A 20,998-nucleotide genomic window follows, 5' to 3' on the forward strand; every position below is an offset into this window, starting at 1 on the left:
CACAGGCTTAGTTGCTTCTGTAGCACATGGAATCTTCCTGGGCCAGGGATCTAACCTGTGTCTCCTGCATTGGAGATTCTTATGCACAGCGCTGCCAGGGAGGTCCCCACGTGTGTTTTCTTAACCAAAGCATTTAATTGCTGATGTAGAACACAACCCCCCCCCCCCCCCCCGCCCCCGGCCCCCGCCAGCCCCTGTGACAGTGTGACTCTGTTAGATGTGGTGATCAGTTTGGGTCCCTGAGTGACTATGGAACAGAGACCCCCACCCCCACCCCCCACTGGCCCACAAGGAAAGGATGTTTTAAGTCACTGAGATTTGTAACTTAGCCAGCTTATGGCTCAAGCTCGACTCATTTGCCCCCAGTGACCCTGTCTGGTCCTCACCAGCACCCTTGCTCTTGGGGGCAATGACTGTGTGTCTGGCATCTACCAGGAAGCTGGCCCTGTGGGTGCTGGGTGCTGAAGACAGAAGGGGAGACCTAGGCACCCCCAACCCCACTGCCAGGAGTGTGGTGAAGGCCGTGAGAAAGAGGCTTCAGCAGGGAGTGACTTTGTGAACTTGGCGGAGGGGGGCTGCAGGGAGGTGGGACGGCTAATGACCGAGAAGGGTTTGTGAGAAGAAAAGATACTGAACCAGACTCTGGAGGGAGGAGGCCTGGGCAGAGTGGAGGGGGTTGGAGGTTCGGCGGTGCAGGCTGCAGGAGAACATGCAGAGGCGCAGGGGTGTGCGGTGGGCGGCGCTGGGGACTCTGAGCCTTGCCGGCATCCTCTGGGAGGCCACACCCTCCCTGTGGACAGAATGAGCGGGTATCTGGCCTGTGGTTTGCAGCCGCTGGTCCCAGCTGGGCAGCCTGGCCCTTGTTTAATCTGAGGACACTGGGGAGCTTCTGAGGGGAAGAGGGAGCCTGTGAGAGGCCTCATCACATTCTCCTGAGTGGCTCTGAGGAGTTGTCAACGTAGAAGTGGCAATTCAGAGGAAGCAAAAGGACCCGGGGTGGGGTGTTGGGGGTCTCTGATAGCAGCTCTCCGGGAGAAAGCGCACGTCTGCTGCTCCAGAGGGAGGCCACGTGGGGTTGCAGGAAGGGCAGGGCTTTGCCGTCTGGGGTTTGAGTTGCGACCTCACTTGCCTTGAGCAGGTCCTTTGACCGTTCTCATCCATTCGGTGTGGAAACAAAACGAGGTTCAGGGCTCACTACTCGGGAGGGCCTGAATGGATGCTGGCTGCCTTTTCTGCCCCGAAGTGGCTCGAGCTGTTTGTCAGCTGCCTCACCTGCCTCGCGCCTTAGAGCAGAGGAGAGGCAGGCGAGGGCGGGGGTTTGTGGAAGGGCAGCAGGGTGTCTGTCCTCAGACATGCTGCAGGGCTGTGCGAGCAGGTCTCTGGGTGGAGGAAGGAAGGACAGACCTGCCGTCAGGGCCGGGCTGCTGGTGGCCGGAGAAGGTGTGGTGGGGGCTCACCAGGCCACCGTGCATGGTCATCCTTGGTGTGGAAAAGTGGGTGCTTCACTCATCCTCCTAACTGTGCAGACCTCCTCTTCGCCATCCCCTCCCACGCGCTCAGCTAGAGGCTTTGCCTCTAACTTTGCTGCAAATAAAGAAGTTATGGACAGGCAACGCCCTCCTCTTTCCAGCCCACCTGCCCTCCCCTGAGATGGACGAAGTGCCTCTTCTCTGGCCCGGGCGGCCCTTCCATCTGTGCTCTGTAATTTCACTCTCATGCTACTGAATCCTGCCCTTGAGCAAACCTGCCCCCATACTGTCCATTTTAAAAAGAAAAACCTGGGCCCTTGACCCCTTTTGATGCGCCCCCATTCAAAGCAACCTAGAGAAGGAAATGGCAAGCCACTCCTGGATTCTCTCCTGGAGAATCCCCATGGACAGGGGAGCCTGGCGGGCTACAGTCCCTGGGGGCGCAAAGAGTCGGACACGACTGAGTGGCTAGGCATTCAAAACAAAGCCTTGAATGAACTGCCAGGACCTTGACTCTCCCGTCCTGACCCTTCTCCTGTGCTGCCAGCTGACTCTGGTCAGCTTGTTTCCCCTCTAAGGCAGGTGCTATCGACAAGCATGACCTTTCTTCACTGGCCTCGTCTACAGCTGATCCTTGTTGCAGCACGTCTCCCCCCAGGATTTCTGTGACTCCCCAGCCACCTGCCTCTGTCACTCACCCCCACTGCCCTCTCTGCTGGCTCCTTCTTCTCCGCTGGATCTCTAATTATTGGGACCTTCTCTTTCCCCCCATTTGTGTGTTCTTCCCGGGAATCTCCTAGTTTGAATACGTCTATACCATAATAGCTTCTACATTTGTGTTCAGGTATGATCTGTATCTAAATCTCCATATCCAAGAGTTATGTGATCTTTCCACCTGGATGCCTAATAGTAATTTCAGTTTGACCAAGCCAAGCAGAATTCTTGAGTAATTTTCTACTTCTTTTCCCTAAAATAAGATAGGCACTCACTATCTTATTTTTAGAGTAACACTTATTTTGCTTATTTCTCTGTCCTCCCTGAAACCAGAAAGCTCTATTATCTATCTCTCCTGTTCAATACTGTATCACAGTGCTTAGTGCACTGTGAGGCTTAACTGACTAGCGAGTCTTTGGCATGTGTAATACACAGTGTTTCTGACTCCTGAGTGAAAGGGAGCTTCATATGCCTATGGGTATACACATTTAAGTTAGATCATCATAAAGACTATTTCCTCAATTTAGACCCACCTGGTCTTCTTTTTTGGTTTCTATTTAGATCAAAGGAGTGTTTTTTGACTGTGTTCATCGTCACCAGTTTCTATCATGCTCCTGTCAGAATATGGGAGATAAGGGGACCCCAAAAGGATTACCTGCCTATGCCTTGCTGCTGCTGCTGCTAAGTCGCGTCAGTCGTGTCTGACTCTGTGCGCCCCATAGGCGGCAGCCCGCCAGGCTCCTCCGTCCCTGGGATTCTCCAGGCAAGAGCACTGGAGTGGGTCGCCAGTGCCTTCTCCAGCCTATGCCTTAGGACTCCCTGAAAAGGCTTTTGGGGCCTCTGCTCACAGCTTAAGCGCGAGCTCCATCTCACAGCTTGTAACCTGCTATCAGGAGTGATAACTCATCCACAGCGCAGGGAGGCAGAACAGCTTCAACTCTGACTTAACCAAGACCAAGAACCCAGCAAGAGAGGGTCAAGCTGGAGCTTTACGATAAAACGAGGGAGAAGAGATGGCATGTTAGAACAGCACGAGAAAGCTGAACAGAAAATATACCAAAAGCAGGTGGCAGCGGCAAACCTGAGAGAGGATGGAGCGTGTCTGGGATAGGATACCTTGTGTGACCCTTGAACACGGTATGAGATCTGACCCGCCCCAGGGGCCTCTAGCATTAGAGTAAGCTCACTAAACACAAGTGTGGGCCCGAGGGGCCTCAGGATGCATTTCGAATGATTTCCTTTGAATAACGTCATCCTTGAATTTATGATCTGCTAGAGTCAGAATCTAAGGGAGGGAAAGCATTGCCTCCCATCCCTCGCCAGCAGCACAAACATGTGCGTCAGCCCTTCTTGCAGAGGCAGGGGGCTGCCAAGGGCAGAATGACCCAGGGCTTTGATTATGGAAGAAATAAAGCCTTCAGTCAACCTCGGTTGTGGCTGGTAAAGCTTCCAAGCAACTTTGCAGGCTCCACTCCTGCAAGTGGGGAAATCTGACTAGAGAAAGCAATGAGACCAGTCCTCACTGAAAACAGCAGAGGTGGATTCTGTGAAGGAACAGTTCTCATGGCAACAGACTGCCCAATGGAGAGGCTGGAAGACTTGCTACACAGTCTCTTAGCTTCCACTCATGGGCTAGATGAAAATGCTGGGGAAAAAAATCCACACTCCAGACGCACCTCTGCTGTGTCTTGCTGGGGAAGGGAGGAGACGGTTGGCTCCCGAGGTCACCCCATCTCTCCTGTTGCCAGGCAGAGCTCTATTAACCGCAGACGAATCAAAATCCCTCCCGGGCAGTGGGAGTCCTGGATTGGAGATGTCAAGGAGTGGAGAAGGGATAGAAACTGCAGCATCGAAACCTAAAAATGTATTTTATTTCGAAGTTGTGCTTTGGATTTTCCCCAATCCAACATCTGTTGAGTGACAGTCTTAGGTTCACACAAAGCATCTCCAAGCATACATACAATATTCCAGTTATCAACACTATTTTAAAGAATATACTGTTTTACACAAACGTGACATACAAGTCAGACGTCACAACATTGCAATTCCCTGGAAGATCTAACTTCTCTTCTGAACACGAAGTACATATACACCAGCCCTTCCAGTGGTCTGTTCATCCTGTTGCTGGCGTCATCTCTCCTCATCTCTTTGGGGAGAAACCAGGGCGCCCTGAGGAGGTTGGCTGAGACCAGTGTTTCCAGTTTACAGGCTGCTGGCTGCAAACTCCTCTCTTTTCCAAACTGGGATGCTGGTAGCTCTACCCCACCTCTGTGTCCCAAAGACTGACCCATCAGAGTCCACACCAGGAAAAGGATCCAGGCCTCCAGGGGCAGAGTGGGGCTCTTTGAAGCATCATGCTGGTTTAGGAAGCTAATCTGAGGAAGACTGGTCTCCCGAGACCCTGGGTGGCCAGCTCTGCTTGGCTTTTCGGTGTAAAAATCACAGTGTGTAACCTCGATTCCAGTTGATCGCCATGAGCTCTGCTGAGAAGGACTCTCCTCCTGGGGTTCCTAGTCCTCAGGGCAGGACCATCTCATCGGTGTCAGGAGCACCAGAGAGGGGAAGACAACTCAGTGCCCAGAGAGGGGGTAGCAGATGAGCACTCACACACCGTCCAGTCTGTGATGCAGATCAGCAGATGGACCCTGACCACGGGGATGGTGAACGCACGTCAGGTACAGGGCTGAAAGAGACCTAAGGCAGGAGCAACAGAACAGGTCCAAGGTGTTGTCATTAAGGAAGTTTTGCCTTTTCTTTCTTAAGAGAAGGACGTGCCAGGAAAAGAGGAAAAGGGCAGGTGTGGGCACCAATTTTGGCCAGTCAGATCAGAAGGAATGTCGAGTGAAGGGCGGGGTTTCACTTTCAGCAAGGAGACAGATCCTTGGCTATGAAAGCCCTCTGTTGGCTCAGGGCCTGCGTAAGTTCTGGTGACAGACAAGGACAGGCCACCACACAGAGCGAAGAAGCTGAGGATCCAGAAGACTGTGGGTTCCTCTCACAGGCCGACACACTCACTGAAGGAGCACTCTGTCTTCCCATCCTGGCCTGCGGGATGATTTTCCTGATGCCGCAGGCTACTTTTCTAACTGGCAACTTTCCATAGAGCTCCTCTTTTCCTTCACGCTGAAGGAGGAAAATCCTACCACTTTCCATAGAGATGACTACCAGCTTCCAAATGTTAATTTGAAAAGAATCTTTTAGGCCAAAGTTAAGACAATTTAGATTTTCCTATCTGAATGGCAACCCACTATCTTTCCCATACTGTGAAAAACAAGGCAAAAAGCGCAGTTTTAAACACCAGAAAACAGAGAAGAGGAATGGGTTTCAGCTTTAACTCAAGTAGTCGTCTGAGACCCGTGAGCCTGGGGTGTGCCCATCCCTAGCTCTGGTCTCCCTGGGACAGCATGATGCTGGGAAAGTTGGGGGAGCTGGGACTGTGGGCACCAGATCTGGAGAGTGATTAAAGCAGACAAGATTTTTGCTTTTTGGAGGAGAACCATAAAGGCCAAAGGGAGTCCAAGAGTCAGCATCCAATTTTTGATTTTCTTAGATTCAGGCCTTGGAAAGACTTTAAAGCCCTTGGGGCCAGAGTTCTCTTAGTTGTCCTTGTCCAGATAAACAGAGATCAGTTTTAAAGGGCTCTGTCTCTCTTTAATCTAACTAGGGCTCCCCAAGCCCCATTGGTCCCTGAAGAGAGACCTCGTAGAATGACCCAACTAGGGGGTAAACTTAGAATAAATTTTCATTTGGGAATGATTTTACGATTAGCAAAGCTGAATTTAATTTTTAATAGGATAATAAATCTTATGTCTTAAGTACCCAAAAAAGTGGGAGGAAGGACCCATTTCTTACCTTTTCCAAACCTGCCACAAATACAATAAAACTGTCTTAAGACTCTTTACCCTAAAAGGAACCAACTATAAAACTGTCTTATACAGGAAAATGTCTTAAATGGAAAATGGTCCATCAGAGACAAAGATAGGACCCCGAGAAATGTCTATACATTCAGAAAAACTTTAGAAGTTCCATAAGATTGGGTTGTAGTTCCAGAGAATGGAGGAGAGCAAAAGCAAACACCAATGACCAATTCACACCAATAGAAAGAAGACAGAGAGAAACTGCCAAGCCCAGACAGTTTACAGGATCGAGTCCCATCCTGCTCAATTTCGTATGATGGAGAGATTGCAAAGGCTAGATTCTCTGGCCCAAACAGAATGAGATTTGTAACGGAAACAGAGACCCCTGGTGGCTCCTGTGTGAACTGCCACAATAACTTACAAAGAGACGGTCTATCTAGAACCAGGGGAGGCTACACATGCCAGAGACTAGAAAAATCTACGTGTGTGTGTGTGTGTGTGTGTGTGTGTAAAACGGAGCATGGACTGTATATGATCCTCTATAACCAGTACCCAAAACAAGACGCCACTGAGAGCCGCTGTTGGCGGCCAGCCGTCTGGTTAGGCGCCCCGTGTGTCTGCGGGGGCTGAGCCGCTAGCCCAGGGCCCCTGACTTGCGTTACCGGACTTCACAGTGACCGACGGCGGACAGATCCATCTCCGGCTAACCTAAGGACTGCATGTACTGTAGCTGGCTGGGTTACCGCGACTGGGGGCAGCAGGGGGCCGGGGGCAGGGCGATAATGAGGGCTTCATTCTCAAGGTTTTGGGTGACGGGAAGGCAAGAACAACTTAGAACCTAAGTTTCAACTGAAGTCCCCAAGCTAGTTAAATAGGAAGGTTTTTAATAACAGTCAGTCCCTCTAGTCCCCTGTCTAGGATAATTAAATTACGCCCCTCAGACAGTACAAGACTTGTCAGTGGACTGTGCAGAGGCGGAGGAGTTGACGCCGGGGCTGGAGGCGTTCGTTTTGGGGAAGACGGCGGGCTTGGGCCGCGTGGCCGGAGGCTTGACGGGCGCCGCCATCTTGACAGACTTGACGGGCCGGAAGGCGCAGGCGATGTCCCCCGCCGTGCTGGCGCTGCGCTGGAAGGCGGGCTCGGGGTCCTTGAGGAGCTGGGTGTGCAGGGGGCTGGAGGGCTCCGAAGTGGGGGCCACCACGGGGGAGGTCTTGAGGGGCTCCAAGGTGTCCAGAACCACGTCCGGGGTGTGCTTGACGCTGCTCTGCCGCTCCAGCTCCCGCAGCTCATTCAGGGCAGAGTTCATGGTCGCCTCAATATCCTGCGGACGGGAAAGGAGGGCGTGAGGCTCACGGAGAGATAAGCACCCCCCCCCCCCGCCCCCACCCCGCCAAGGTCCTATTTCAACAACGTGGGCTGAATCGTGGAGAAACCACCTGCAAGGAGGTGTCCAGATGATTTTATCCAGCCCAAACCCTTTAACATGTGGTATTCAGATGGGAGGGAAGGACTTTCATTCTCATGAGGTTTTACCCCCTTTAGACAGAGTGGTTGAAATCCTTATTAAACACAGTCCTCAGGTTTTATACACATGCACTGATGTATCTCTGGATGTTTTGTTGTTGTTGTTGATTTGCTATCATGTCTGACTCTTTTGCAACCCCATGGACTAGAGCCCAGCAGGGCCCTCTGTCCCTGGAATTTCCCAGGCAAGAATATTGAAGTGGGCTGCCATTTCTTTCTCCAGGGGGTCTTCCCGACCCAAGGATCGAACCCACATCTCTTTCTTGGCAGGCAGATTCTTTGCCATTGAGCCACCTGGATGAGATGACATGTAATCCAGCAGGGAGAGGAAAGGTGGATGAATTAGGAGTGGCCACGAGTTTGGTCATGAGTACATGGGATTCACTATCCCTGGGGTGCATATTCTACTTGTGCTTGAAACTGTACATAATAAGAATTAAAAAAAAAAAAAAAAAAACAGTGGTAGAGATGAAGTATGATCTTTGTTATCTTGGACTTTAAAGGCCAAAGGTTGTGAGGGTTAGTCCCTCCTCCTCAAGGGCTGAGGAACAGTTCAAGAGCCCTGGCCCCGAGGATTCATCGGGACACTCCCCCACCCCTCCCTGCCCCACCCGACCCCATAAGAGTGTCCATCTTGATGAAGCCATTTCCTTCCACCCATCACCATGGGAGGGGACCAAGGAGTGACCAGGAGGGGGAGCCAGAGCCCGCACAGGCCAATCTCCATCAGGTCACTACTCCAGATAGTAGGAAATAGCAGCCCTAGCTCAGGGGCTCAAGGCAGAACCAAAGACCCTTTGTATGCAGCCAGCTGCCTCCCAGGAAGACCTCCCAGCTTCCTCCCCTCCTCTCCACACACTGTGTCTGGCACCCCCAAACAACCACACAACTCCTCCTTTGGGATTAAAGTCATATGCAAAAATTGCAAGTTTTAAGCAAAGACCTATAGGGTGATGCATGCTTTCTGTTGACAGTGGTTCAATTTCACTCATTCCTCCGATGCTCTCAAACCTTAAAATTGTTCAGAAAGAACTCTGTCTCCCTCCTTGGTCCTGTTCTGCAGCTAGAGTTATCTATGTAGCTATCCCAGATATGTAGCTATTCTGACATTCCTAACACCTGGCCAAAGAAGGAGCTGGGAGGATTCCTGGAGTGCAAGGCAGAGTGCAGCCAAGAGCTTAAGGGGGACACAGATACAGAAGGCTAGCCAAGCAAGACATCTCAGGCCCATAGCTTAATACTGTGCTTGCCAGGCATACCCTCCCTAAGCAGAGCACCACAATTAAGCCAATAGAGACCACGCCTGGTCTCTATTGCCCCCTGAAAGTTGGGGTGAGGGGACTCTCAACTCGGTTGAGGCAAAAAAGGGCAGCAGTGAGCCCTTAGTTCCTACCTGGTCTAATGAAAGTTAGAGAGTTGGGAGAGACGTCTGAGTGAACTGCTTGGAGTGGCCCCGAGAGACGGATTTTTAGAGGTGGGGCTGGATCTCTAATAATTTCATGGAAAACAGAGATTTGTCAGTGTGATGCATACATGGATGGAAGGCCCTGTAACCAGGGGGCTCATCTCCACTGTCTCTGGAAGCCTGGGCTGGAAACCTTTCTGGTACCCGAGTCCCCAGTGGCAGAGTAATCTGGGTCCTTCACAACCAGGAGCAGATTGTTGGTTGGTCATTGGTCTGTCACCAGGAACAAGAGATGAGCCTCAGGGATGACAAGGCTGGCACACTGATGCGGAAAGGTGGCCAGAACCACCTCTGAGTCCCACCACTCAGGCAATTTCACTGAAATCTACCAGGGTCTCAAGACTCGAAACTTGGGCTGAATGGGCTCCATCAGAAATTCTCCATCTGTAACTACTAGCTTTAAAAATTACAACAAGCTTGCAAATAGCTCATGTATGAGCAAGAAACATGCATTCTTTTATTCTGTCTTTGAGTTCTTTCTGGGGAGAGAGGGGTTGACGAATTTCTTGGAAAGTCCTGTTATCAGGTCTAGGTGTCCAACAGAGCCTGAACTCAGGGTATAATGTACAAGGCGCATTTCTGTCTCAAGTCTCGTCGTCATATGAGCGTGGACGACACTAAGCAGCAGTGGTGAGAGTAGACTCACAATACCCATTTGCCCAAGAGCCCCCAGTTACCTGTGCAATAACCTCAGGGTCCATGGGCCGGTGGTTATTGAAGCTTTTTGACCTTCCTGCTGTCACTGTCTTCCGGATCTGTGGACTGTCCAGCCTATTCTTCAGCGACGAGTGGCGGCTGATGGAGTTGAGGCTTCCATGCCCACTGATGGAACACTTATCCGGCCCTTCCTTGGGGAGGCTCTGGCTCAGGATGGGCTGGGAAGACGGGCGGCAGCTAGCCCCCACCCCCGGGGAGGCAGAATCAGTCAGGGAACTGCTCAGCCCGTGGCCATCGCTCCGAAATGTTTTCCGGATGCTCCCAGATTCTGGCCGCTTCCTTTGCCTTCAATAACAGACAGAGAGGGCAGTGTCATCAGGGAGCCCTGGCTCCGAGGAAGCCAGGATGAGCAACACAGAGGCAGGCGTGGGACCCAGAGACTCCGGGGAGGAGAGGATAAAAAGCGCACCTCTCTCGTTTCACCTTCCCTGGCTTTCTCTGGGTCCGTCCCCCTGCCACCCCCGGCCTGGGCAGAGGAGAGACAGATACTTACTTGGTGGTCATGGGCTTTGAGTTCTTGAGATGTAAGGTGCTGTCAGAAGAAACGTCTGATTAAGTGAAAGTTTCTAATGGGAGGCAGACTTATGAAAAGGCACCCTCTGTTAACTGCTTTGAGTGGAAACCAGGCCCCAGATAGGGGAAAAAAGTCTCATCATTACCAAGGAGACAGAGAACTGATGGCAAAAGGAGAGTTGACTTTCCCAAATTTCAGCATGTTTCTTAGTCCACTGACGAGACTGTAATTATTTGGGGCTTTGGCAAGAGATTGCTGTCACTTACTCTGTAGATATGGAACAGAGTATTTTTCAAGAGGCTGCAATGCTACAGAGCTTGGGCCACATTTGTGCATTTTCTAGGGTGGGAATACATCTATATGACCCTAAGTCATCCAGCACTGGGCTGAACCCAGGCTCTGAGTTAATTTGTTTCAGCCCACTAAGGCTCTCAGACGAAATGGTTTGGCAGAATCCTACTCATACAGGTGCTGCCTGCTGCTGCTAAGCTGCTTCAGTCGTGTCTGACTCTGTGCAGCCCCATAGACGGCAGCCCACTAGGCTCCTCCATCCCTGGGATTCTCCAGGCAAGAATGGAGTGGGTTGCCATTTCCTTCTCCAATGCATGAAAGTGAAAAGTGAAAGTGAAGTCGCTCAGTCGTGTCTGACTCTTAGCGACCCCATGGACTGCAGCCTTCCAGGGTCCTCCGTCCATGGGATTTTCCAGGCAAGAGTACTGGAGTGGGTTGCCATTGCCTTCTCCAAGGTGCTGCCTTGGAGATTACTGCTGAGTAATTTCATTATCTCTTGGAATCAGATTTAAAGGATCTAAAGTAAGAGGCTATGCGATTTTTGGTTTGGGATGGCCACTGGGCAGCTCTGATCTTGAATCTACTAAGGGCCACTGAGGCTGAGGTGGGAGTTGGGGATGGAAGAAGGGAAGGACCAGCATGGTAGGCCCTGAAGATAAGGAGCTAGTCCTTGGGGCAGGACCAGGATTCTAGCCAGTCCTGGTCCTATTCACTGGGGAGGTCTTCCTCGTCATAAATCCCTGGGCCTGGCTGGGATCTGGCACATTGTAGCCACTCGTGAAGCTGCCTGTCTCAGTAGCTTTAACCTTGGGGGTCAGCCACTCTTGAGTGGATAAAGGATGTCCTCAGAGCCTTATAAGGTCCAGTTGAAATGACTTTTCTTCCTCTGCAAAGTCTTCTCTGGCACCCACCCCCACTTATAGGCAGACTTGATCCCTCTCAATTCTGTTCCTTCAGGGCATCTATGGAACCACTTTTTAGTTACCTGTCTGTATGGTGTTCACCTTGCCAGATGGAGAGCTCCGAGGGCAGAAAGAAAGAAAAAGTTTGAAAGTGAAGTCACTTAGTCGTGTCCGACTCTTTGCGACCCCATGAACTGTAGCCTACCACACTCCTCCGTCCATGGGATTTTCCAGGCAAGAGTACTGGAGTGGGTTGCCATTTCCTTCTCCAACCCAGGGATCAAACCTGGGTCTCCCGCATTGTAGGCAGACCCTTTATCATCTGAATGAGGGCAGGGAACATCTTCCTCCTCTCTGAATAACTCAGCACAGCAGCAGGTGCTCAATAAATGTGTGGAGTTGAAATGAAAGGCCACGCCCGAGTAACTCTTTGCTGATTTCCTCTTCCCACTTGAGGAGGGCTGACTCACAAGGCCAAAACTGCTGAGAAGGCAGACATATGGAGCGGCTGGTGTGGGCCAGGCCCCCAGGATGTAAAGAGAGGGATACAGCGTTCCTGGTTTCAAGGGATCTGAGTCCAGCTTGAGTCCTGAGATTGCTTTGGGAATACAGAATAAGGGCACCTAACTCAGCCCTGAGGAATTCAGGGGTGTCAGAAAGGCTTCCCCAAAGAGCTCAATCATCAGACCGAGTCCTGAAGAGGGAGAAGAATCGACCAGGTGAGGAGACAGCAGATGGGAAGGCCCAGGGGTGAGAGAGAACCCAGGGCTCAGGAGAGAACCCAGGGCACTCAGGAGAGAAGGAGCTTGTGGGGAGAGCTGAGTGGGGCGGGAGGCATGGCTGAATCAGTCCGAAGGGCAAAATGCGCCGGGGAACCACTGCTTACCCCGACCAGCAGGTAGTCTGGGCAGACCATGTCCTCCAAGAGCCCATCCTGATACCCCAACCAAGGAGTTCACAGGAGCTCTACCAGATGTTCATTTGTTGACTATTCTGGCTACTACTCTCTACAATTCCTTTGTACAAATGGCAACAAATATATGATGACTTAAAAATATGTACCCGACTAATTAGCTAACTCTCCCTCCACCGACCTTGCCTTGGTTTCTGGGTTAATTATAGGCTTACAACCTTATGATTATAGGCTTATAATTAACACAGACTTGTAAATAAGGAAGAAAATGCGATCTGCCCACAGTTAACATTTTACTAGCTGGCCCTCCCAATGGGTATGAAGCTGGAGGGAAATGAATAAAATCCTCAGTCTTTTTTACCAGTCTGATTTAAATTAGAACTATATTGGCTAAGTGAGCTGAATCAGCTACTTTACTAAGAAGAGGGTGAAAGAGCCACGTGCCCCAAACACTCCCCCTGCTACCGTCTGGTTGGAATAAAGCCAAGAGATCTGGGCGACCTGGTGCAGTTTAAAAACAACAAGCATCTTTTATTCTCCTTCCAGTTTCAGTATCCAGAGGCTACGGTTAACAGGTTTCAATGTGCAAATCATTTCATTCCTCCAAAGCCAGAGGGGAATAAAAGCTGTACATCATCTCCAATCCATATTCATCGGGAGCGCCCTGGGGCTTGTCATCCTGCTGGCACTGGGCCAGGTTTCAGGGTCTGGCGGAAAGAGGTCTGCAGGCTTTGGGACTTGGTGTCTGGCCCCTTGAGATGAGATTAGTTCTCCAATAACCTGAATGTCTCTAGGGGAGGCAGCAGCACACGGGCGTGGAATCCCTCTAGATGGCCAGATCGGGCGCGAGCAGAGTGAAAACCCCAGGATGTTGCTAACAGCCACAATGAGAGCCGGGGGCCAGAGTTACGAGCCTGCTGGACGGAAGTGGGCGTCTGCACAAGGACTAGTAGGGCAGGATCATACACTGGCTGAAGCAGTAGGGGAAAATGGCAAATTGTTTCTTCTGGTGTGAAAGGGCATGAGGAAAGGGAGCTGGGGTTAGACAGTGAATGAAGACCTCAGGACGGAGCTTTCCGTGGGCGGTGGGGAGTGGTCTCCTTTCCTCCAGGGGAGTGAACACAGGATGAGGGAGAAACAGACACAGGGTAAAATAAACCATTGGGGGCAACGCGAACCTGGCTGGAGACACATGAGGCTTTGGATTTTTGAACAGACAGGGCCAAGGAAGACGTCCAAGACTATTATTTGAGTCAAAACTGAAAACGAGAAGGCACCTCTGAGAAACAGCACAAAACTAAGCCGCGTGAAGTGACTGCAGCTTTGGCCAGTTTTCGCAGTCAGACGGCCAGGAAGGTTTGAGCAGACAGCCGCTTCGGGGACAGCGGGGTGCACCTGGCCCTCAGGGTGACGGCCGCGTGCTGGGCCTGCGGATGGGGCCTGTGGACGTCTCCTCAGCCCTGTCTGCCCTGCAGCAGCCGCGGGCACATGCAAGCGGTCAGGTGGGCAGCGGGGGCCCTACGCACAGCACAGGGATGGAGGGGGCGGTTAGGCCAGAGGGTGAGGCTGGGTGTCGCAAGTCATTCAGGGGAGCAGAAAATGAAAAGCAGAGCTTACTTGTTGATGTTTGCAAGATAAATATCGGCTACATGACCCCCACTGGGACAGCTGGCCCCCGCTCTGGCTGTCACCTTTTCTTCAGGTGGCTCAGAAATGACCTCAATCTCAGACTTGGGGCTGGACCTCTCCACGACACCGTCCTCGCTGGGGCAGGAGGGGCAGGCAGGCAGGGAGGAGGGGAAAACAACAACAACACAAAAAGCAGTGTTAAATCGGCAAGATGGCCCCCCCAACACACACGCGACCCCGCAACGGCTCTGAGGCAGCAGCGACACCTGGCTGGGCTCGGGGAGCGGAGGCAAGGGGAGCTACGGGCCTCTGGAGGGTCACTTAAATACAAATAAATAATCCTGCCGAGTCCTGCGGGGTCCTCAGCTCCTCCGGAAAGCTTGGCTAGGGGACACCTGGATTCGCGGCATCTGCCTTCTACCCCTCGCTGCTCTCCTGGGGCCGCGGTGCTGGGGCCACCTCCTGCAGGTTGCGGTTTATGTGCTCAGGTCCCGAGCAGCGCTGGGGAGGGACAGTCAGCTCTGCCGCGGCTCTGGAGGTGCCGGCGTTGAGGCAGGACCCTGCCACACTCTGTCGTAGCGCATCCAGCCCCGCTTAGAGCGTCCAAGCCGGTCCCACTTCTTGCCACTGCTCTCCCGGGCCCTCTGGCTACTGATGACAAAGAAAGCCCCTTCTCCCCCACAATTCATCTTCTCTCAGTCCTGCGGTGAAGTCATAATGCTAAATTTGGGAGGGTCCTGTCCGCGCACAGATGGCCACCAGGTGTGCGATGTTATCAACAGGGAGAGGACTTCCCCGCAGAGCGAGCCGGGGAGAGGCTTGGGAGGGCGCAGACTCATTCAGGATATCAACCTTTAAAAAATAATATTAAGGGGAGGACTAAAAACATTGACAGCATCGCATACAAGGGGAGTCGGGGGCAGAGGTGGGGCGCTTGGCAGGGGGCAGGTCTAGGGGGCCACGGGGAAAAGCCTTCCTGACGGGGGGATACGGCTTCAGAGGGTGGGACTCCACAGACAGCCCACGCAAGGAAGTCTGTCTGCGATTGGCCCACTGCCCTCGGCTCCCTGGCGTTCCTCCCCTTCCTCTCCCCCGTCTTTCCCCACATCAACCTCATTAAATGAGCTGGGTTATTTCCACAAAGCTGCTTACGCTACATTTCTACTAGAAAATGAGCTCAGCATTTTCATTCGCAAGTGGACAAGTGCCATCAGTGACCCAACAGGTTGGGGTGAACACGATTGTTTTAAAAAACAGAAAGAGAAATCAAAACGTTTTCCCAACCTGATCGTTCCAGAAAGGAACTGTAAGTGGTCAAATAATTGGCCCTCATTATCACTCATCAGGTATAAATGTGGATGAGCATGGGGGCTGGGGGAGGCGGAGATGTGACTGGCGGAGGAGTAGAGTGCAGAGATTGAAAACAATTCTCCACTGTGTCTGACTCTGGGCACTCTCGCAGACCGTGTGGGCGCCCCCTAAGGGCTGGTCTCCCTCATCCTCCTGGGCTCCGGAAGTAAGGACTCACTCCCACAGGGCGGCCAGGGGCCCCTAAGGGTGCAGGGCGCCCAACGTACGTGTCTTGGACCACGATGTACTGATGGGGGATGAGACCGTCGATGCCGTTGTGCCGGCCTTCCCACCAGTCGTCGGAAGCCCGCTGGTAAAGCAGCAAAGATGCCCCCTTCTTGAAGGACAGCTCTCGGGCGGTGCGCCCCACGTAGTCAAACTTGGCAATGGCCTCGATGGGCTCACACTCTGAGAGGGGTGGAGAGAAGCAAACAGGCTGCTGGGACTCAGACTCGGCAACTGGGTGGAAGAGCCCAGTTAGCTGAACTCACAGTGGTGGGAAGATAAGCTAGTGTGAGAATAAGTCACGGATGATACACAATAGCCAGCAATTCCTGAGCAGATGGTGCAAACCCCTGAAAGCACTCACATGCCCTTCCTTGCCCTTGCTCCTGCTGTTCCCTCCACCTGGAATCCCTCTTTCTCTCTCACCTGCCTGATGAAACACACTGAATCACAACTCAAACATCACTTGCTTCCTCGAGTAACTTCCTTTGTGTTTCCATAGAGCTTTACGCCAACCCCTATCACTGAACCTGCCATACTGTAGTTGTGAGCATTATTTCCTTTTCCGCTGTAAAATAACTCCATTAATTTAGAACACTTATTATTGCATTTTAAATAATCTATTTAGGTTATCCATTCCCCCTACTAGAACATGAACTTTTAGTCTCTATAAAAAGAAAATAATTTACCCAACCAGCTTTCCAAAGAGCAAAATATGGAAATATATTTTGTGCCCAATACGTGGAAAAATGCACATGGAAGTGATTTGAAGAATTAACAGAGGTTTACGAAGGCAATGTACTTCTACTTTTGTATAAGCTTCAGCTTCCTCGTCTATAAAACGAGGAAAAGAATAGTGCCTTTTTCATGAAGTCGGCACGAGGAGTCAATAAATAACCATTTGTAATGGTGCTCAGAACAGTGAGGGCCCAGAGTAAGCTGCCTGTATCAGTCACGGTTATTACTGTATCATTTTCATGGTCTGCTCTGGGCTGCAGGTAGGGGTTGGACAGCAAAAAAGAGGGATCCCAGAAATCAGGAACTTAGGGTTAAAGTCAGATATTCTGAGTCGTGGAAAGAAACACTGCTCTCAAACAAGACCACACCTAGACAGTCAGGGCTGCTGCGTCTGCTGGAGAATTCGCTGCAGCAGGCCTGTCTAAATGTCCCAGGCTCAGTTCCGTACAGCCTTGGGTTTGTCTCTGGCCTCAGTTTTCTTAACTATTAAATAGCAGCTCTATTGATTTCACTAAGGAGTTAACAGATGAGACATATAAAGCCTCTAGCAGTGCCGGGGAACACTAGGCTCTAATCAAATACAAATTTCCCTAGTTCACTGACAGTCCTCCCATTGTGTGGCAAATTATCATATTGATCCATTTGACCTTAGGAGCCAAATAAGCAATCCTAATTTTTTTTTTCTCCTTTAAAAACTGGCTTAGGATTGCAGAATTCATGGCAAGGCAGGGAGCAGGGAACACTGAAGACTGTGCCATTTCGTTCTCATGCCCAGAAAATTCTGAGGCCCCCTGTCAGCTGCCGAGACTTCCAGAGCCCAGGCGATCCAGAAATGGAGGTGCAGAAGTGTTGGCAAGACAGGGAATGTGCTGGCCGGACAGACCCTAATAAATCATGGGCACCGCCAAGGCCCACGGACAACAGCTGTGCATTCCAGCTCTCGACGCGCACCCGCCAGGCCTCGCAGCGCATGTCTGCGCTTTGGAAAGGGTCAATTTTTCCAGTCGGCAGGCGTGAGAGCATGTGGTTTCTGCATCCTGATTCCCAGCCCCCTCTGGCTTGCTTCTGCTGGGTTCTTGGCATCCAGCTTCACTATTCCCCAGGCTCACTGGTTTTCAAACGAGCGCTCCTTCACTTTGGTCTCCAGCTACCTGGCAGGAGTCTGGGCTGTGACAAGGGACGGACAGTATGCTGGCGAGACAGCCAGATGAGATAGGAGCTGGGAGGTGGGCGAGGGGCAGGGAGCTGGGGCGAGAAGGGCGGAGGGCTGAGGTCCAGCCCTGCACCTCTGGTCTAACACAGAGACTACTCGATCTGAGGGGGTGGGCTGTCCCTCCAAGAAAGGGAAGGAGTGAGCATGGGAACCAGGAGAGCTGGGGGCAGCTCCCGGGAGACTGCAGGGTGGGAGTACAGGATGTGTAACCGCTCCTTTCTGCTTCACGCCCCAGCGGCCCGGTGACCCCACTTGGGGCCTCGTACCGTCATCGCTGGTGGGGTGCTCTGTGGTCACATCCTGGGTTGAGTCTTCAGCCGAGGTAGTCTCTCCATGAGGGCTGTCACTGCAACAGAAGCAAGAGGAACCAAAATTCTTATCTTCTCTTTCACACAGCTTCCTTGGGCATGGAATCTTACACTCTGATCACACACTACAGGCAGATGCTTATCATGAAACACAAGGCTCTGGGAAGTCTCTAGGCTAGCTCCTGCTACAAAAACTACTGGAGACTACATGGAACTTACAAACATCCTTGACACACAGGGAACATCATTTCAACTTGGAAATCTTTTCAAAAATACAGAATGACTCAGCTCCTCAAGGCTCATTTCTTTAGGTGAATTAGTTCCTGGAGGGAGCGAGGTGGAAGGGAAACACTGGGCTTTAGCATCGGATACAACTGCATCTGAAAACCAGCTCTGACACTCAGTAGCTGTGTGACGCTGGGCAATTACTTAATTTCTTAAAGCCTCAGGTACTTAGTCTATAAATTGGGGATAATGGTCTATGTACTTCTATATTTCTCACAGAGGTGTGCAAGGATTCAGTGAAATAAGAAGGGGTGATTAATAGGCAGCGCTCTCTTTCCTTCTTTCTCATTTTGCTTCATGTCTCTGGCTGCTCTGTGGTTTGGTACTGGTGAGAAAGCAGGAGGTGAGTCATAGGAGTGAGTGGGAAACAAAAGCAGGGGAAGAAAGCTGGCTGTGGGCTGGACTCTGCAAAGGGCAGGGCATGTGAGCTGGGTCAAGCTCTTGACAAAATTAGTGGAGCCTAAGGTCATGCGGGGCGGAGAATCGAGAATGAACAGGGAAGTTATTAGGAAAGTTCTTTCTATCCCTGATCTGGACTGCAGAGCACGTGGGGGAGCGGCACAAGGATGCTCTCGCTTCCCGAGAAGCAGAGAAAAGCCTGTTCATGTCCAAGGCTTCTTCCTCTGGTGGCAAAAAGTGAGTCTTCTCAGGCAGTTCCATGGAGACACCACCATCCCTCAACCCCACATCCTGGCTTCAGTGTTCACCTTTGAGCCTCCGTGAGCCTGTGTGCGGGCCAAGTTACAGCCCTCCCTCTTCATGAGATGGGACCCCACCCTGTGTGAAGCGAGCCAGTTTATGGAGGCTCTCCAGACCCCAGAGAGCACTGTGGGAGGACCGCAGAACTCTCTGGGCTTCTGAACAGCAGCCGGGACATCCCTGGTTCTCCAGAAGAGAGAGCACTGTGGGAAAACTTTCTCCTTATCAGAAAATGTGGGTACACTTTCTCACTGTTTGCTGGGCCTAAAGACCCTCTGAAGGAGTTGGGTGACATTTTGGAAACCCTCAGGATTCCTGGGGTGCTCAGGGCCAACAAAGGCTCACCTTCCCCCAGGCCTCTAAGTTCACTTGTGCGGCCACCCACTAAGGCACCAGCTCGATCTTGAGGGAGCCCTGGATGGTGTGTGGGCAACAGACTGCCTCACCCATCTCAGAGTTTCTGATTCACTCGTCTGGGCGCAGCTGGAGCCCTTGTGTTTCTGACCAGCCCACAAGAGGCAGGCGCTGTTGGTCTGTGGACCCCACTTGGAAAACCACTGCCCTGAGGTAGAGGCAAGCTGAGGCTTTATACGGTCCCTTCTAGCCCTAAATGCTATGCTTCTCCTGCCCCACGCGCACCCCAGCTTTGCCACCAGCTGCAGTCTCAAGAGCAGCCCAGCAGGCCACACTGCAGGCAGTCCCGGAAAGCCAGGCCCCCATTTCAGGGGTCCCCCCTGAAAGCCTGGCCCCTGCTTCCCTGGCTGCTCTGTCCCCCAGCCCAGCTCCAGGATCTTGGGTCCATTTCAGCTCACTTTATGGGCACGTCTTGCTCTTCAGATGCAGAGGCTGGAGCCTTCTGAGTGGCTGGGAAGCCAGCGGTCAGACAGCGGCTCCTTCCCAGCATCATCCACTCTTGAACCTGGGGTGCTTCTGGCCTGCCACCCAGTCTGTGGGCGTAACAGCCCCTGACGAATGCTGCGGTTTCCCCAGCGGCTGCCCACAAATGCCGGCTGCACAGCTGAGAGGGCCTGGGAGAAGACCTTGGGCAGACCCGGGAGGCAGGCGCCCTCCCATGTATGCCCGCTGTGCCACCCCTGCCGGGCTGGGCGGGAACTGGGGAGTGACGGAAGGCGGAAGGCTCTGTGCCCTGGAAGCGGTCCAGAGCCTGCTGCTGTGTGATACGCGAGCAGGGAGGTGAGGCAGGAGTTGGGAGCACCACTCCACAGTGTTTCAACACTCAGGTGAGGGAGACCAACTCTCCAAGTCACATACACACGACAGCTGCCCAGAGCCCACCAGCCAGAAGGCTGAGACCTGAACCGCCTCCCTGGTCCCCGCCAAGCCATCTGCAAGTGACCAGAAGCTCCCTCTCTGACCTGGCGAGCCCAGGTTTCTCCAGCTCAGACCCAGAGGCCAGGATCTGCAGGACAGTCAAGACCCGAGCCCGCGACAGTGGCATTTTTATGTTCGCAGACATACGGCTAGCACTCTCCTCACTCCTTAGGCTGGAGGCTCCTTCTGTGAGCGTCAGAGAGAAGCATGGACTGACTGGCCTCTAATGAAGTAAGCCGCCTCCTCTGTCCTCCCCGACCTCAGTCCACAGCAATGGGGCTGGTTGAATTGGTTCCAGATGTTGAATTCAGATGGAATCCGACCGGGGCTGGCCTATGCTTTCAGCCCAGGCTGAAACACTGTTTAGGGGAAGAAGCGAGGGGGAGGAGGAGGAGGTGGTGAGGGATACTGGGCAATTGTCTTCGTGTTTAGTCGGAAAATGACCCTGTAAGTGGCACACGGGGGGCACTGGGGGGCAGTGGGTGGCACTCTGTACTGAGTCAAGCAGTCAGGGCTAGGACCGCCCCCTGCTGGGGTGGCCTCTAGATTGCAGTGACTTAATCTATAAGATGGAAATGGTGATTTGTTATTTGTCTAATGGAAGGGTCTAGTAAAGATACACCCGAAAGATTCCTTTTATATCTCGGTTTCCAGGCAAACTCACAACAAATCTGCTTTAGGGGGAAAGCGGGCCTAACCTGCCGCAAAGGGACCTTACCCCTTTTCTCGTCTGAGATCATTATTAAACTACCACTGTATGAACTCACAGTCAGCAAAGTACGTCTCCTATCTGAACTCTCCCCAATCAGAGAGGAATTCCCTGGACGCAGGACTGTTCCTCCCACAACAGCCA

At 52.3% G+C, this 20,998-nt stretch overlaps 1 protein-coding gene across 12 annotated transcripts in view; it reads right to left on the reverse strand.

The window, feature by feature from the left end:
• Nucleotides 1-4,032: 4,032 nt before the first annotated feature.
• SRGAP2 (SLIT-ROBO Rho GTPase activating protein 2) overlaps nt 4,033-20,998 on the reverse strand; it is a 254,066-nt gene continuing 237,100 nt past the window's right edge. For 4 of the 12 annotated variants that reach the window (XM_006052792.4, XM_006052791.4, XM_025277752.3 and 1 more), the window contains 6 exons: nt 17,788-17,867; nt 15,573-15,753; nt 13,984-14,130; nt 10,240-10,278; nt 9,707-10,031; nt 4,033-7,361 (listed from right to left, as the gene is read on the reverse strand). In XM_006052792.4, coding sequence (XP_006052854.1) covers nt 6,978-7,361; nt 9,707-10,031; nt 10,240-10,278; nt 13,984-14,130; nt 15,573-15,753; nt 17,788-17,867 — 1,156 coding nt within the window. In that variant the 3' untranslated portion in view covers nt 4,033-6,977. Of the gene's footprint in view, nt 7,362-9,706; nt 10,032-10,239; nt 10,279-12,871; nt 13,472-13,983; nt 14,848-15,572; nt 15,754-17,787; nt 17,868-20,998 lie in introns of those variants that run through there. The other 8 variants (XM_006052794.4, XM_006052793.4, XM_025277755.3 and 5 more) reach the window with 7 other exon arrangements.

This window comes from Bubalus bubalis, chromosome 5, assembly GCF_019923935.1.
Source record: "Bubalus bubalis isolate 160015118507 breed Murrah chromosome 5, NDDB_SH_1, whole genome shotgun sequence".
Taxonomy (NCBI): Eukaryota; Metazoa; Chordata; class Mammalia; order Artiodactyla; family Bovidae; genus Bubalus; species Bubalus bubalis.